This window comes from Crocodylus porosus, unplaced genomic scaffold, assembly GCF_001723895.1.
Source record: "Crocodylus porosus isolate Cpor-Errol unplaced genomic scaffold, CroPor_comp1, whole genome shotgun sequence".
In the NCBI taxonomy this organism is placed as follows: domain Eukaryota; kingdom Metazoa; phylum Chordata; order Crocodylia; family Crocodylidae; genus Crocodylus; species Crocodylus porosus.
Genome location: NW_017728943.1, coordinates 131,027,257 through 131,044,378, shown reverse-complemented (window position 1 = coordinate 131,044,378; position 17,122 = coordinate 131,027,257). Strand labels below are relative to the sequence as shown.

The 17,122-nt window shown below is 39.8% G+C and overlaps 1 protein-coding gene across 2 annotated transcripts in view; it reads left to right on the top strand.

Moving 5' to 3' along the window:
• Positions 1–17,122, top strand: part of PDE7B (phosphodiesterase 7B) — a 307,541-nt gene that overhangs the window by 93,693 nt on the left and 196,726 nt on the right. For both annotated transcript variants that reach the window (XM_019550216.1, XM_019550217.1), the window contains one exon: positions 14,869–14,929. In XM_019550216.1, coding sequence (XP_019405761.1) covers positions 14,869–14,929 — 61 coding nt within the window. The remainder of the gene's footprint in view (positions 1–14,868; positions 14,930–17,122) is intronic.

Sequence of the window (17,122 nt, the reverse complement as noted above, 5' to 3'; positions counted from 1 at the left end):
CTTAGTTGGCTAACATTGTATCTCCTGTAATCTAGCTGTGCTCCCCTCCTCACACCCATCCCTCTATTGTTAGTCCCTCACTTGGACGTTCTGTATTTTCATATCAGCTTTGTCATCTTTTTTCTGGATTCCCAATCCTAAACATTTACTAATAAAAGTCAATCCATTTGGTCATTAGCTGTATAAGTGCTCACAGAACTTTGGTCAAGATGCCTGTATAGAAGACTTGGAGGTTTTGTAGAAGCCATTGTGGATGGTATGTTGTACTTTTTTAGTTATGGATGCTAGCATCAGGGCTACCTCTAGTGGGGGGAGAATTGGGGTGACCACCCTAGGCCCCTCACTTTGGGGGGACCTGCAGAGCTGGGCGGAGCAGCAGCGGCATGGAGCTGGGCCAAGCAGTGGCAGCGCATCCAGCCACTCGCTCCCTTCCCCCCCACCCGCTGCTGCTGCTGCCAATGGCACTGGCAGCTTCTTCAAAACTGGGGCCCTTGGGAACAGGGCCCCATCTAGGCTGATTTGCCCCCTGGCCCCGTACCCTGCTCAGGTCAGCTCTGGCTAGCATAGTAGATTAAAAATGAGCCATTTAAAATACAAAAGATCTCTGAATCTAATCTCCTGAGCTGTGTTTTTTTCATTTGTGAACCCCTACAAAATTCTGAATGGAAGTGTGGACCCCTTTGAATTGTTAGTGTGGGTATTCATATACTTTGGATTGATCACAATCATTTTTCATGGACCCCTTAGACTTAGATGAAAATCACTGCTCTAGAGTCATGGTTTAAGGTAAGGTAATCTTATTAGTGATACACTTACCTAGTAGGCAGTTTCAATCCTCCTCCACTACTAGGTAGAAGGCCCCTGATTGCTATGCCCCACTGTTCATATTAATGATGCATTAGCTGTCCCTTTCCTATATCTTTTGCTTGTCACTTGTAAAATTATAATTATGCATATGCCACACCAGGCCTGTACTATGCAATTGGCACAAGTAAACTAAAATAATGCCAGTATATCTCATAAAAGCCCTTTTAAAAAGTATCTTATGTTCATATTTCCCATTTAGATTTGGTTATCTAAGTCACTAGTGAGTAGAATAGAAGTATTGCTAAAATACAAACCTTGTGGTTCAGAGCTAGCTGCACCTCTGTCCCTTCTGTACTCATGGAGTGCACCATATTTCATAGATTTCATAGATTATAGAGTTGGAAGGGACCCAGTGGATCATCATGTCCGACCCCCTGCTCCTATTAAGCAGTGAAATGTTTTTGCATTCACCCCCGAGTATGAAATCCACAAATTCTCCCAATTCTTAGACTGTGATCCTGAGCTACAGTGCCTTATTTAACACCCATGATTGCCCACTTGGCCCATCTGGTTCAGGCCGCCCTAATCTTCCCTTGAGGACTGTAGTGAATACAGTCAATAAAAAAAAGCCATTTCCAATTATAGTGAAAGAGGTCTCCATGGAGATCTTTCTTTACTTCTAGTCCTAGGTAAACCTGATATATACTAGAAATAATCTGAAGTCTCAAGGCCAGATTCTTCCCAGTAATCTTCTTTCTTAGTTTCACCCACCTCTGTCTGCCTTTCTTGAGAGAGGGTCAATTTGGAGTGTTGTAGCAGCATCGTTCAGGAAACATGCAAGAAACAAGGGGTTTTTTTCTTGTTTTTTGGTGATCTCTTATTGAACTAACTGTATAGTTGGGAGAGAGGTTAGAAAAGCTTTTGGGCACAAAAGACCCTTCCTCATATTTGAGAGAGCTTTTGCCTCCTCTCCCCACCCCCATCCAAAAGAATGGAGACATTCTTGGAAGAAACTCTATCAAGCCAGGCAATGCAACTAGGTCTTATTATCACAACGCAGAAAATAGATCCAACATTGCCTGTTCAATTTTGGTTAAGATGGGCATACAGATTCCTTCCTTCCTTCCCTTCTTGCAGATAGATAGCTAACCCCTACTTGAATTAACTCCTTGTATATCAGCAGTAAACAACACAGACAAACAGATGGAACATATGTTAAATGTAAAATATGACAGACTGGTTCCACCATGGGTGACTGGCACCTCTTGAGTCGGGGGGGCACATGCCCCTCCGATACCAGTCAGTGACTCCGGGGGGGTGGTTCTTCCCTGGTGACTGATCTCACTAACCAGAAAGCGTCTGTGCCACTTCCGGAAGTCCTGCAGCCACTTGCAGAAGCAGCACAGCCGCTTTTGCAGGCAGCCCTGCTTCCTTACCAGCGCTTGCAGCATGGGCACCAGCACTCCTGCCTGCTTCCCTACCCATCGCCTAAACAGGGAGCGCAGCCTGACAGGGGGTGCACCAGCACTCTCAGGGGGTACATGTGCACCTTTGTGCACCCCCTATGCATCGCCATTGGGTTTCACATTCTTCATAACACAGAATTGCCATCAATTTCTATATTTGACCAAATTGTGCAGTCCAGTTTTAAAGGTTCATTAATATTAAGGGACTCTGGTCTTATAAAATTGAAATAATGATGCATTTTCACAAAATAGTCCTACTTGTTTTAACATTATTAGAAAGTGAAATTTGAACTTGCCTGTATCCCTAAAAAGCAGCCAAGAGGACACCAAAACTCCTGAGGTGCAAATGCAAAAGAAAGACAATCCTGACATGTAGGAGGCTAGTATTTAAATACAGAATAACCTGAAGTTTACATCAATAAAAACTTACTTCAGAATAACCTGAAGTTTACATCAATAATGTATGTATTTCCAACTTTTCCTTATTTCCTCTGTTGCTTCTACAAAGAAGTAGTTTTTGCAGCGGAAGGACATATGTAAGATGTGTGAAAATTACTTTGCCTTACCAAAAATTAAAGATAAAGATGAGCTATGATGTGAATATACCACTGTGGAGATGCATTAGTCCACTTTTGATGTACTTCTTTGATAGCTGTAGCCTCTCACAACATACCTAAAAGGTTTGTCTGACTAGTCTGCCAGTACACATTCAACTGGGACTTACTGCTTTATTAAAAACAAAACTAGCTGAGACTGTGTGGTCCAAGTTTAAGCTCATAGTTCCTGAGTTATAAACACCTTAAATGGTGGGAGAGAAGGGGAGGGAAGAAGTGGGTATTCTGAAACACTGACAGATCCTTAGGATTCCTGTAATGAAGTCACACACTATTAACGGGTTTTTTCCTTAACTGAAGAAAACAAAGCTGTTAAGCTGTTATGTTCATTTTCTAACAACATTAATCCATTTCAAACCACTCCTAACCATAGTAAATCACAGGTTTGTGAGGGTATAAACTGCCTTAGGGTTCACCTCAGGCTATTTAGCCCACAAACTGGTTGCTGATTTCTGGCAACATGGGTTTTGTTGGGAAAGTTTTGCTCAATTTAAGGTAATTACTCATTTGGTAGTGCCTCCTATTTTGACTGCCTGAAGGTCTACAGCACAGTAAATACCAGAATAAGCAACACTGCCAAGTTGTTGCTGTAGATGGACATTGACAGAAAGTTGAAATATTATTTGACCAAAGGTCTTAACTGTATAGTTCAAAACAAATCTTGCTCCTTCCCCAGGAAATCTTGAAAGGGAAAATATAATCTGAAATTAAGTTAGCCTGGCTCAGCCTTTCTGTTCTACAGTAAATGAGCACCAAAGGAACTGTCACTGAAGAATTAGATGCTAATCTACCACTTGCAAGTTTGATTGAATAAATCTACACCAATGATGACTCAAAATAAGGAAGTTAGAAAGCCCACATAGTAAAATCTGGCATAACTGATACATGCTTCAATCTGTAATATAAATAATTTTAGTAATCGTATGTGTATTATTTTGGCTGGTTGCAGCTGTTAGTTTTTAATGGCAACTGAATTTGTAATTTGGACATAACTCCCCTTGAAATGTATAAGAAGTTATACCATATATCGAGCTAAAAGTAGAGGGCTAGAAGGCTCCAGTTCAACAGGACACTTAAGATCATGTTTAAGTGTGTCCTTAGCTAGCAAACGCCTTTAAGTATGTGCTTAATAGAAAATGGTTTGCCTAATCTGTGTTTGCATTTCCAGTAATGTCTCAGATTTGACCTATAACTGTGTATAATAAAGTATTTAATGATCCTTCATAATGGTAATTTAAGCAATAGGAATATGAGGGGGTTTTGTTCATCTAGTAGAAATAATAATTTAATGTGAGAAATTGTATTAGAACTCATTTAAATGCATAATATATGTAAATACTAAATTCTTGATTACAACTACAGTTTTTTTAAATAAAAGTTTCTAAAACAAGTGTCAGAACAAGTTGTCCTTTCTTATATATTATAGTTCTGCAAAATCTTGTTGCAGAACTTGAAAGAGCTCAAAGATGGGAAATGAAAATTAAGGTCCCCAGGAAACTGACATGGAAAAAATTGGGATAATTTATTTTAGAAAAGAGTTGAATAAATGAGGATGGGATGAAAAAATAGCAAATAAGATGTGATAAACAGATGATAGATCAGGAGTTTCTGTTTTCTATGTCTAAAATAGCAAGAGCAAGGGGACTTTCACAGGTATTGAAACATGTCAAATTCAAAACGAATAGAAGGAAATACTTTTGTGATACTGGAAATCAATTCTACAAGTTCTGATTGAAGCTAAAAATTCAAAATTCAAAGAGGGACTTGGTACTTTTAAAGAAAACAAAGATATCCAGCCTTCTGGAAATGAGAGAAACTCATGCTTTAATTTTATGCCAGTTCAGTAGAAGTCTAGGAGGATTAGGATGTCACTTCCTTGAGAGACAAATTACCCCACATGTCCGGACAGTGATGCTTCTTCTACCCTCCTTTGAAGCATCAGTTCTAACCTGTGCTGGAGATAGGATTCAAGGCTAAATGGGCCACAGGTCTGAGTCAGTGTGGAAATACTTAAGCCTTCTTATTTTTTTTTCAACAGTGATGTTGGCTTGCTGTTTGTTCTCTTTTGTTCATCATTTAGACCTAGAATGTCTTCAATGTCTCATTTTCAGGGATTTTTAAAAGCTTAACCGAGGAGAACTCTAGCCAAAGATCCACTTGTTCTGACCATTATTGAAATTCCTATAACCTTTATTTTAATGTGTTGATGCCATTTGCCACCTTTTTATGAAGGGTTACAGCTCTCTTTTTTGCAGGTAGTTCTTTTACAACACTGACAAAGCTTTAAAAGTTGCTGTATAGGGGTTTTGGTGCCTCTATACATGTGTGTATATATAATAATTAAAGTGGTGCCTTTACTATGTAATAAACTTCAATCCACTGGTGCATTATAAAAGGGGAAGTTCTTGGTTCTCTTCTCTTTTTTGTTGTTGTTGCTGCTTTCAAAATTCTAGGAAAGATTTTTAATTTGCTAGCAATCAATGTAAAAGAGAGAAAAGAAATGAAAGGAGCATTTGTTACCTCACACTGCTTCATTCCCTCCCCCTCCCACCCCCAGTTTTCCATAGGAGCACAGAAGCTTTCTGTGTGCTCTGGCACCAAAATGCATTAACCAAAAATGTTTTTAGAATTTGTCCTTTTCTCCTTAGAATGAGAGGGCATCTGCAGCATTGTAAAATGGAAAAAGGGAGGAAAAAGTTAAAACATTTTAACCAAACAATGTTGATCTGCAAAACCCATTTCCTCCCGCTATTAGTAGGAACAAAATATATTACCTCAGTAAAGGATCAAGAAAATTCAAATGCATTCTTGGAAAATATTGAGTATAACACATCTCTTCCTATTTGGTAATTCAGGAGCACGGCCCCATTCAACTCTCACTAAGGAAAAGTCTCCCATTAACTGCTGTTGGTCTTGGACTGGACCCTGCTTTTTAAGCACTATATGCAAGTTATTGGAAAACCCAGAGTTATTCAAAGTAAAGTAAGAATGCTTTTTCCACTCTCAGAGTTTGCTTTTACCTAAATAACTTGTTTAGGAGAATAGTTTCCATCCACAACTGAAAATTGTTGGTTTATGAGCTTAATTTTCAGTCAAAAAAAGGTAATCTTATTACATTATTTGAAATGCTGCTTATTGTTAACAGCTACTTAAACAGGTAAAATAATTAAATGTGAAGTGTATGCGATTAATAAGCTCTAAATGATTTAAAGAGCCCACCATATTTACTCAAATATAAGAAGACTTTTATGACAACCTCCCCCTGGAAAATCAGATTTTATATAAGGAAAATTTATAATTTTTTTATAGAATTGTAGAATTGAATTATTGGAGGTTTGCCTTGAATTTGTCCCCTTCCTATTACTAAAGAAGGGAAAATAATCTGGATATGGGGGCAGATGGCCCCCCTTGTCATCTGCCTGCTACAGTTTCTTTCCCCTGAAACCCCTTCTCCCCCTGAGTATGTGGAAGTGAGGGGCAAATTTGAAAACACTGACTTTGAAATAAACATGCCTGTAGTAATTTAGTTTGTCCAGAATTGATATGCACTTCATCTTTTTTGGAAAGTGCTGCAAGTTTTAGCAGAGATATTTCACAAATGCACTTTTTAAACATCACCTGTGTAGCTACTTATATGTAGCACAAACTGGGCGCATCTACACGTTCATTAATGCACCATAATTGCAGTGCATTAAGTTTATTACTTGTACTAACCAGTACTAACTGAATGCACCATAACTGGTACTCCTGCACATTAGTACAGATAAATGCATTTTTTGTGATGCTACTATGCATTAGACTAAACCTACTGTGCATTAGTATAGTCCTTGCCTGCTGTGCTAATGTGCAGTAGAACTAGTCTTCTGCTCATTAAGTATCTCATGTATATGTGCCAATTTTTTTGTTGTAATTCTCTCTCTCTCTGTCTCTGTCTGTCTCTGTCTGTCTGTCTGTCTCCCTCTCTCTATATATATATATATACATATATATAAAGAGTGTAGATATCTATAACATAGCTTAGAATTATGACACATAGGTTTTCAAATGCAAAACATGCATTACTGCTATATGTGGTAATGCAGTTTGCAGGCTGCAAGACCCGTGGTATATATATATATAAGGTAGAAGATATATATTATATAAGGTTATATATATCTACACTGTTCATATCATACCACAAAAGGAAAAACCTTCTCCCATTACAAAAACAGCACCCATACAAAAGGCCCGCTGGCTACCCAAACTCGTTACAATATCCACATTGTACGCAACACAAACAAAACAACTAAGTCCATCCTGGTCCCTCAGACCAGGCCACACTTCCTTTCTACCCCTGCCCTGCTTGCAGGGTCACATACTCAGTTCAAGTGTCTGCTGGAGGACTTAACTGCTGCTGTTGCTGTCCTCTGTTCCATTTGTCCCTTCCTCTTCTTCACTGCCTTTGCCCTGCTTTCCACTCGGGTGGCGGGGAGGGGTTGGAGGGAGTTGGATGATCCTGTGCCACATGTCTCTGTGCCAGGTGACTTTGGCCGCATCCTCTCCATCTTCTGCTACCAATCTCTGGTAATAGGTCCAGAGTTCACTCAGCACCATTTTCACACAGCCCACTACCTCTAAGCCCATTAATCTGTACAACAAGAGGTTCCTGCCCTTCCACAAAGTGCTCCTGATGCAGCATGCAAACTGGTTGAAACAGGGTGATGGCCTCCCCTGATGTTTTGCAAGGTGCCCATACAGCACCGCTTCTCTAGTTAACCGGCTGACGCCAGTCACCGCTTCACAGAGCTGTTTCACCCTTTTTCATACCTCCTTGGCACAGGTGCAGAGCCAGAGGAGGTGACTGATTGTCTCAGTGGCCCCACAGCACTTGGGCTATGGGCAGCTGGGTCTCCCCAACTGCTTCTCTTTATGTCTCTGGGCCCTCACTGGCAGGGCTTAGTGGGCTATGAGCCAGTTCAGGCCTTTGTGATCTTTGCACAGATCCTTGTGGTGGATGCACTTCCACATGGCCTGGCCCGCGTCACCCAGGAGCGGGTCCACAGGCGACATGGTGTCCCTTAGTCTCACAGTCTCCTGGATCTTCCTGTGGTTTCTCATGGTTGCTTGGTTGCTGGGCCTCTGTTCTGCAGGCCAGACATGCTGCGGCACTGGTTCGAATTCTTGTAGAACCACAGTGCGCTCATGATCCACGGTCTGTGATTAGTTGCGGTGAAAACCCCCAGTGTCTCAGGATGTGCCCTGCAAAGTACCTTACGAGGCAAGCAGTTTTGGCTTCTGCATCTGTCCCCAACCTGCAGATCAGGCTCATATACTTGGTCCACAGGAACAGGAGGATGTCTGGCATGCCCCTGCCCCGGCCCTCTTGTCCTTATACAAGGTCTTCCAGGGGAACTTTTCCCATGTAGAGCCGCAGAAGAAGACTCACACGGTGCTCTGGGTCCTAGGGGCAACACACTCGGAAGGGGAGAAGACCAATGAGGTGTACAGAAGCACCGGTAACAACAATGCCTTCACAAGCACAATGTGTGCCCCCTGCCCATGGAGAGAGAACGCATGTGGCACAGCTGCAGTTTCTATTTTACCTTGGCCTCTGTCTTCTCCCATGCTGCCCTGCTGCTCAGCAGGTGCTTTTGCTCACATTGAGCTTGGCTTCCACTGCTGCCTCATGTACTTGCATGTGTGCCAGGGTTCTCTCAACCAACCCCCTGTTCTGGCACAGGATGTTCAAATCATCCATGTAGCCCAATAGCTTGGCCTCTCAGTTGCTGCTTCCTGGGATGTGGACTCCACAGATCCCTGGGGTCCTGCCTCAGGCACTGGGCTCAGGGCTCAATGGTGCAGATGAACAGAATCAGGGAAAGTGGGCAGTCCTGCTGGACCCCATGCCAAATATACATTATATTAGTCCAAAACCCAAAACCTTATAATTTACCACATAGTTCATTGGGCTCAGCCCCACCAGAGTGTACAGAATTTCAAGCCATGGTGACCCTATAGCTCAGCACTGCTCAGTGTGTGGGTGTATTCCAGACCCCCATCCCCCCACCTTGCACCTCCCAAAGGATCCATGTGATAATTAGCTTCCCCACTCATGACTGGAGGTGGGTATTCTTGTCATTGAGTCCTGGGATCCTCCAAAAATGTATATGCCAAATGAGGCATAGGGCAACCCACTCATATCCTACGAACACACATCATGACATGGATCACAAAGCAGGGAGACCAAGGAGAACAGCTGCTTTAAGTCCAGACTACTTTCCTCCCTTCATAAGCAGGCAGTAGGAAAAACTGTTGCTCAATCTTCCCCCTCACCTCACCTATGCACCATCTTGTGGGGTTGATCAAGCATATGGAGGGAAGAAAAGTAGCCAGAAATAAGACTGGAGTGGTTTTCCTCTCCTCTGAAATAAAGGTGAAGCAGGAATTAAACTGTGACTCTCCAATTTAGAATTCAAATCCTATTCCACTCCCAGAACAGAGCTTATTGTGCAGTGCCTTTTTCTTGGGGGAAGGTGCCAATCTAACCCTAAAGATCAAATCCTGAAGGCCTTCAGTTCTTACTCATGGAAAATATCTGCTGACATCAGTGGAAATACCCAAATAAATCCAGATGAGAAGGGAGCAAAAATGACCCTTTATTATGAAACTTTGCCAATTTTTAGAATCAAATACTAACTGATTTTTTCCCCCCTGAGGTTTTGAACTGTTTGAATAACAGTTTGTTTTCTCTTCCCATTTTTGTGCATTGGCACCAAAAGCTGTAGACATTTTTTTCACGATATTTCCAAGTACAATGCAGTACGTAATGGAAAATCTCATAACTGTTCCAGCCTGATTTTTCTGCCCAAATTGGTAGGCTTCAAAGCTTTCTGGTAGCTTGGATAAGCATCTGAGCTGTTGTATGGTTATCAGAATTTCAACTACAAACTTTTCAAAGTGTGTAAGCTATCACAATGGCTCTAGCAAGACTTTAGAAGACTCTGTGGAAAATTAGCTTTTTTTCCAATTTCATAACGGACTTACAAAGCAACCATTATTTATAAACTTCAAATTTTATCTTATACAGATATGCCTGGAACATATAGTGGTATGCTTGAGGGACTGAGTAAAAAATACGCAAGAATTTTCTAAGACAGTATGTTTTCCCCTGGGTATTGGCCTGATCTTCAGCTGGTGTAAAAGTGGGTAACACCACTGACTTCAATGGAACTATGCCATTTATACCAATGAAGATCTGTTCTTTTACAGTATGTGAGCCATGGGTGCATAGGTGAAGTATCCCAGGGGTATAAGCAAATTAATTTTACCATCTGAAGTACTGTCCACAATTCTTCTCTTTCCTGCAGTTCCTCTATTATCTTTGTGCAAAATCTGGGCTATGTTGAAATGAGTGGCAAAATTATCGCTGACTATAAAGATGTCAGTATTTCACTTTCTGACTTCAGATATGTTACATAAAAAACAAGATTCTCTGTTAATTCATTTCAAGAAATTCATTTTAATTTAAAAAATTTATTATAAATTTGTATATAAAATGTTCTGTGGGGGAGATTTTGTTGACTTTTCTCAGGTGTCCATTGTACTGATCAAAATAAAATATTTCATTTTGGAATAGGAAACCCAACTTAAAATATCTTGGTTCCAAACAAATAAGAAGATCTAATTTGGGGTCACCTTAACATTAAATTGGCAATGATGCCTCTTTTGGCCCATATCCATCTCCAAGAGCCAGCCTTCCTGGTGAGACTATATGTCCTATGATTCATTATATTCTACCCTCAGGCTGAACTGCCACCATGCTCCAGGGAAAATGTAGTCCGTCTAGGAAGCCCAAGCCAGAGATGGAAATTCTTATTTATTTATTTGTGACCAGCTTTACCCTGAAGCAATCTACGTGCAAAGAGTGCAAAATAGACCATAGACTGGCTTATTTTTAGGGCTTCTCCTGCAGGACTTCCTCTTCTTCCATTTCTCAGGAGAAGCACTTAGACTTAAAAAGATAAATTAATTCAGTTAAGACTCCTCTGGTCTGACTTCCAAAGTGAGTCAGGAGAATAACTCTACATATGGAGTCCTATTGCAGACCACCCTGTCACAGTTATGTACAATAGCCAGATCTCCCAAACCCAGAACAAATTTCATCTTATTATCTTGAAATTACTTGTGCAGTATGCAGTAGGGCAAGGTTTGCCCCAGGGTTGGAAAAGTTTTGAAGAGTTGTTTATATTTAATACTCTTTCAGTATGTTTTTAATTTCTGCTTATGCTTTTAAGGTTAAAGGCCTACCTGAGTCACACAGCCTATCAGACTAGTGTGGTTAAGGCACAGTAGTTTCTAATAGCCAGTAGCACGCAATGAAGTGACATGTCTAACATCACTTTCTACCCACTTTAGACTCTCTAGCCCTAAGGCCCCTTCTACTTGTTACAAGTATCGTGCAATTAACTGGTTAATTAAACAATTACCTGGAGGCCAGCTACATGTATAAAGTACTTCTCACACAATAAAAAGTTCCAACCAGCTATAAAGTTAGACCTTGAAAATGCATACTAACTTTATAGCTGGTTTTAATTTGCATGTGTAGCAGGGTCTGTCTTGGGAGCCCTGTCAGTTGTGGGCCCAGCAGCACCCCCCATGTGCTGGGACCCACAAATCCACACCTTCTGAGGTCCTTTCATACAGGGTCCCTGCAGCATGCCTCACAGAGATCTCTCCCATCCTGGAAGTGTATGAAGCCTCTAGGACAGGAGGATCACCCCTGTAGTGATCTCTCTGCCCCTGGTGTGCATGAAACCCTAGGGTGGAAGGATTACTGCAGGGATGATTCTCCCACCCTAGCCCGGGATCAGCCCCCCTATACCAGCAATAAGGCACAAAGTTATCTAATGCATGTGTGGCATGACTGGGTGAATCGCACATTAGAAGATCCCATGTGCCTTTAGCTGCACATGTAGAGGGGGCCTAATTGACCAGGTACCCATACATTGCTTGGTCAGCTGTGGGCTGCCTTTACCAGGGCTTATTCTCATGCCTCAGAGCTGCAGCCTCTTCAGTCTTCTAATGTGAACACTGTTCTTCATGATTCATAAATATAGTAGAGCACATCTGAATGTCTTTTATATAGAAAAGGGAATTTGATTTATGATGACTAATTAACTGTGTAGGAACATTCAAATTAGGAAGACTAAAAAAAGTAAAATACTGGTAAATGAATAACAACTGCCTTCAGCAAATTAATACTTTTGAAATAAGTACTCTTGGAACAAAATCAGAATATTGACTAGAATAGCTTGCCTGTCCTGTAACCAGTTATTCCAGAATATCTTGCCAGGTAGGCACCCTATTCTATGCCAGATGTTACCTTATTTCAGAATAGTGTGCTTGCAGAGTTTACTGGAATTTATTCTGGGATAAACTCTTATGCTAAGCAAAAAGGCATGCAGGATACAGTATTCTTCTGCAGCTATTCCAGTCTATTTCCACTTGTAGACAAGCCAATACTGATGTAAAACAGGTGCAGGTGTGGTTGAAAAATGTTCTTGTGGTTCACTGTTAGAATAGGTAATTGTGTATGGGGGAAGGAAGCACCTTATATATTTGAGGGAGAGGGAGAATTTGTTCCACTGAGCTGTCCTGCATTTTGTTACATCCCCTGTATTTTATGAAATGCACTGATCTTTGGGAGAAAGGAAAAGCTGGACAATTTTAAGATAGGGCAGCTATGCCTAAATTCTGTAAACCGAGGGGTAAAAAGCACATTTCTGAGTCTGTTGTGAAGGAACTGGGGCTGGAACTTTCCTATAATTTTCTTTGAAATACCAATGTTGTTTTTCCTTTTCAATCTTTCAGGAGAACAAACTGAAGGAGAAGGCTGCAAGCTTGGGGGGTTAATACAGGGCATCGGGTTGCTCATTTTAAATGTACTGAAGTGGCAGGACGTGGGAGTAGGGCTGTTTGTTTGTTTGTTTGTATTTGTTTGGTGTGGGGGAGGCGAGGCGTAGTTTAAAAATGGCTGTTTCCAAGTGTTTCTTCTAATTATGGTGCTGTTGCTCTGTATCGTCTTCTCTTAAGCCTTTTCTATTTATCTGATGACTTACAGTTCAAGTCCCTGCTATAACAGTCACTGGCTATGAAACAATACAAGTGAAGGCATTTATTTCACTGTACATAAAAAAGTACTGAAAACGTCAAAGGAAATTAAATGAGAGGAAAAACAGAAAGGAGAAGAGGGAGTTTGACTGCCTAGTCAGAACTGCTCAGTAATGATCACTTCTGCTGTGTCCTGGATATATTGGCACTCCAGACTATAAATTATTTAGAATAACAGGAGGCCCCCTCTTGCATTGCTGGTTTATGATTTAGTTCTTAAATTTACTCCTAGTTAACCTATTGCCATGAGCCTGGATAGAGTGATGTAGAAATAATGATCTTTCTAAGACTCCAGCCTAACCACCCCTGAAGTCAGCAGGAGTCTTTCCATTGGTTTTAATAGATGGATAGTTGGATCAGACCCCTAAGCTGCCCCTGCTTTTGTATTATTCCCAGTATTATGGATGAATAGCAATCCAAAGATAAGACTGCATTTCTCTGCATAGGACCCAAGTATATAGCAATTGTATCTGCCTTGGACGATGCATTCCCATACTCTAATCCTAACTGTGACACTGACTTATTCTCTAACCTTGTGTTACTTACATAAATCCTGTGTCTCACTTTCCTTTATGAAAAACAGAGAAAAATCATTTTAGATTTCTTTTTAACTGTTCATTAACATGTTAGTATTACTGTAAAAGCCTATCTTTATTTTGATAAAAGTAGAAGGAAGTGTACTTTTCTTCAAAATCATTTTAAAAAACATGCTTATATTTTTCATATTTACTATAAATTATGTTCTCAAGAATTTGAAAGCCAGTTGCTTCCTAAGTAAGAGAATAAAGGACTCTATAGTACGAATAGGATCTTTTAAAAAGTATACTGTATTACATGAGGTATAGATAGATAGGATGACCTTGTGTCCTGGTTTAGCTGGGACAATCCTGGATTTCAGAGGCTGGTCCCAGCTGGCTGTTGGGACTTATAATGTGTGTCTAGGGGCATGGGTTGCAGTCTGGTCGGGAGTTGGAGTGGCATGGACAGTCTTGTAGATGGGAAGGTAGGCACCGCTGCCTGCCCAACACACAGCCCCACCCCTGCTGACGTGTGAGTGTGCAGGGGGTAGGGAAACAGTGTCCTGGATTTCCCAGGTGATGTCCTGGATTTCTAGGATTTCCATATGGTCAGCCTAATATGTCCCATGAAAACTGCATAAGCTTCTATAGATTATTAATGATCAAAGACATGGAGTGCTATAAATTAATTGTGCTTTACAAATACAATTTCTCCTCAAAAATGTTACAGTCTTATGGAAATAAGTGTCCTTATCTCCCCTATTCAAATGAACATAAGGACAAACTATTGGAGATGTATCTTTAGGAATTTATATTCAAAAGGGGCAAGAAAGAAATTCCCATAGGTCAGATTGGCAAGGACAGTTGTGGTTTTGCCATCCTGTGTAGCATGGGAAGCGCTCCTCTGTTTAGGATCCTTTGGGCGTGTATTAACCAATTATTTCTCTGCCATTGCACTGGAAAGATGTCAGCAGTGCCTTTATCTCTGCTGCTTTTACTTACGGCATGTTGTAGGCTGTCCCTGACGTTTCTGCCTTAGTGCTTTTTAGTTGTGCATGAGGGTTTGGACTGGATGACTTTCATTATTTTGGAATAAATTTTTGCCTGTGAACAGAGGGGGTTCAACTTGATGACTTGGAAGGATCCTTTCAGTCCTATGTTCATTCTAAATATATGACTACTGGAAAGGCCTCTTACTAGGACCTCTGATAGTGAATGATTGATCTTTATACCATCACCATTCCTGACTGGAAATAAAGACAACAGAATCTTTGATTAACTGTACCTGTCTTTTCTTTTTTTCTTTTTTTACAGCGGTGTGGAGAAATCTCATTTGATAGTCCTGATCAGAATGCCAAATGTGTTCGCATGCTAGGTAAGAGTCCTTCCATCTTTACATAAGAGATTTGATGGGTGGAAGTATGTATTGTTTATTGGATGCCTTCCAAGTTAGTCTGTATTAAGCCTATATAGAAATATAGCCAGCTGTGGCAAAACAGGTATGAATTATAAGTGGATGTTCTTAAATACTAAACCGTTACTCAAGATGTGCATATATGCAATATCTAAATATATTGTTGTACGTACTTATCATTGGTTATGATGGTTATTTTCAGATCCTGCCAAAATGTTGCTTTACTGAAGCATCATGTCTAAAAGCTTTGCATCAAGGCTCACTAAAGTACTTATATGAAAAAGTCTTATATGTCAGTTTATATTCTGCTCTGTTACACTAATGCAAGTCCAGAATAACTCCACTGAAGTCAGTTCAGTTGTTCTTGATTTATATTGGTTTACCTTTAACTTAATAAGCCACATATCAAAGAAGAGATAATCAAGCTCATTTTAATAAACATTATATATTCTTATATCTTGTCCTTACTATAAAGCACCCTCAGATTTCCTAAATCTATTGCACATGTATGAGAATCAGAGGTTTTTTATAATTTTCATATATGGCATTGATAGTCAAATATGATTAATATTTTAGGGTTGGATTTTATAACCTTCCTCATACTGAGTACAGTTACTCTTCTTAAGTAGTCTCATTTGACTTTCTCATTTGACTTTGTCATCCTAACAGTACCAGAATTTCATGTATAAAATATGCTTATGTTCCCATAGGAGGCAGATATTGTTTCAACTATTGCCTTAATTTTTTCTTGATTTCTGCTTTTTGACTAAAATAAAATAGGTGAGTTGATATGAAAATTTTTCAGAACTTTCATTATCCCCACAACCACTACAGCTTGGTAGCGATTGCTGCACACTATAAGGAGAACAGAATTGTCTTCAGCTGCATCTTTCATTTGAGCTGGCTGGGAGATCACAGCCTGGTGATTCAGGTATTCATATGCAAAAATGGGGAATCTGGTATCTCAGAACACATACAAGTCCCTAACCACCAGTCATTATATATTTTGGATGAGGAGAATGTTCTACCTCTTTGTCTGCCTTCTGTGAAGAATTGAGAAAGGTCATACTTTTAACACAATACAGAAGGAGAACAGTTTTGAAACCTTGAAAATGTTTATGGAAAAAGAAATTATTTCTAACTCAACTCTGTCCTTCATAGTATATTTTTTTCAGGTGAGCTTTTAATTAGCAAAAATAGAATATAATTCTGGGTGTGATCATCATATAGCTGTAACTAGGCTAATATCGGTATTTATAGTTTCTCAAGCCTGATATTAACAAATCCAGAGCTCTTTCTGAAAAACTAAAACTTATTGTACAATATCTGAACATAAAATTAAGGGTTTTTTTAACAACATGGCTTTTAGATACATAATTTTGCAAGCCTGGCATATGTAATACAAAGTTGTACTTCTATGTGCTTAGTAAAAAATATACAAACTCTTAATGCCTTTAAAAATTCAGCAGTAAACTTACTGTAATATACCTGTCCCCAGGTCTTCAGATGATGGCAGCCAGTAAAACTTTTATCCACTGAAGTTCTGCAAATATTCACATTACTTATAAATTGTTAAAATTGAAAAAAATACACGTTCCTCAGAAACACAGAAATATACTGTTTTTTTTCCACTGCTTCCTGTAGCCATGTTAATTTCATTAGCTTTGTTGATTTGTAAGACTTTTTTATGAAAAAAACCTAACAGTATTAATATTAGTATAAAGAAAAACTATCAAATCACATAACTTAGGCATGAACAAGACCTCAAGCAAAATATGAAATCCATGGGATATTTGTAGGATTATGCCCTAACTTTTTGGGACTGTTCTACTGCCAGAGCTGAGGTGAATATATAGTATAATGCATAGCCCTGAAAAAGAGGAAGGATGAAATATTCACTACTAAACACTTGCTCCTGAAAATGTCCTCAGACTAGACTGCCATACAGGTACAAGGCTTTCATCTGCATGCATGCTGCACTAACACATAATGTGATTTCTGGTTTAAATTAATACAAATCTCAAGTGTCACAATAGGCTGTAACAACTCCAGAGAAAATCTTTCAAAGCACAGATTCCTAAGTATGAGTTGACACGATGGGCCACAATAGATCACATCAATAATCCATGTATTAGAGGTCCTAATCATCACAAG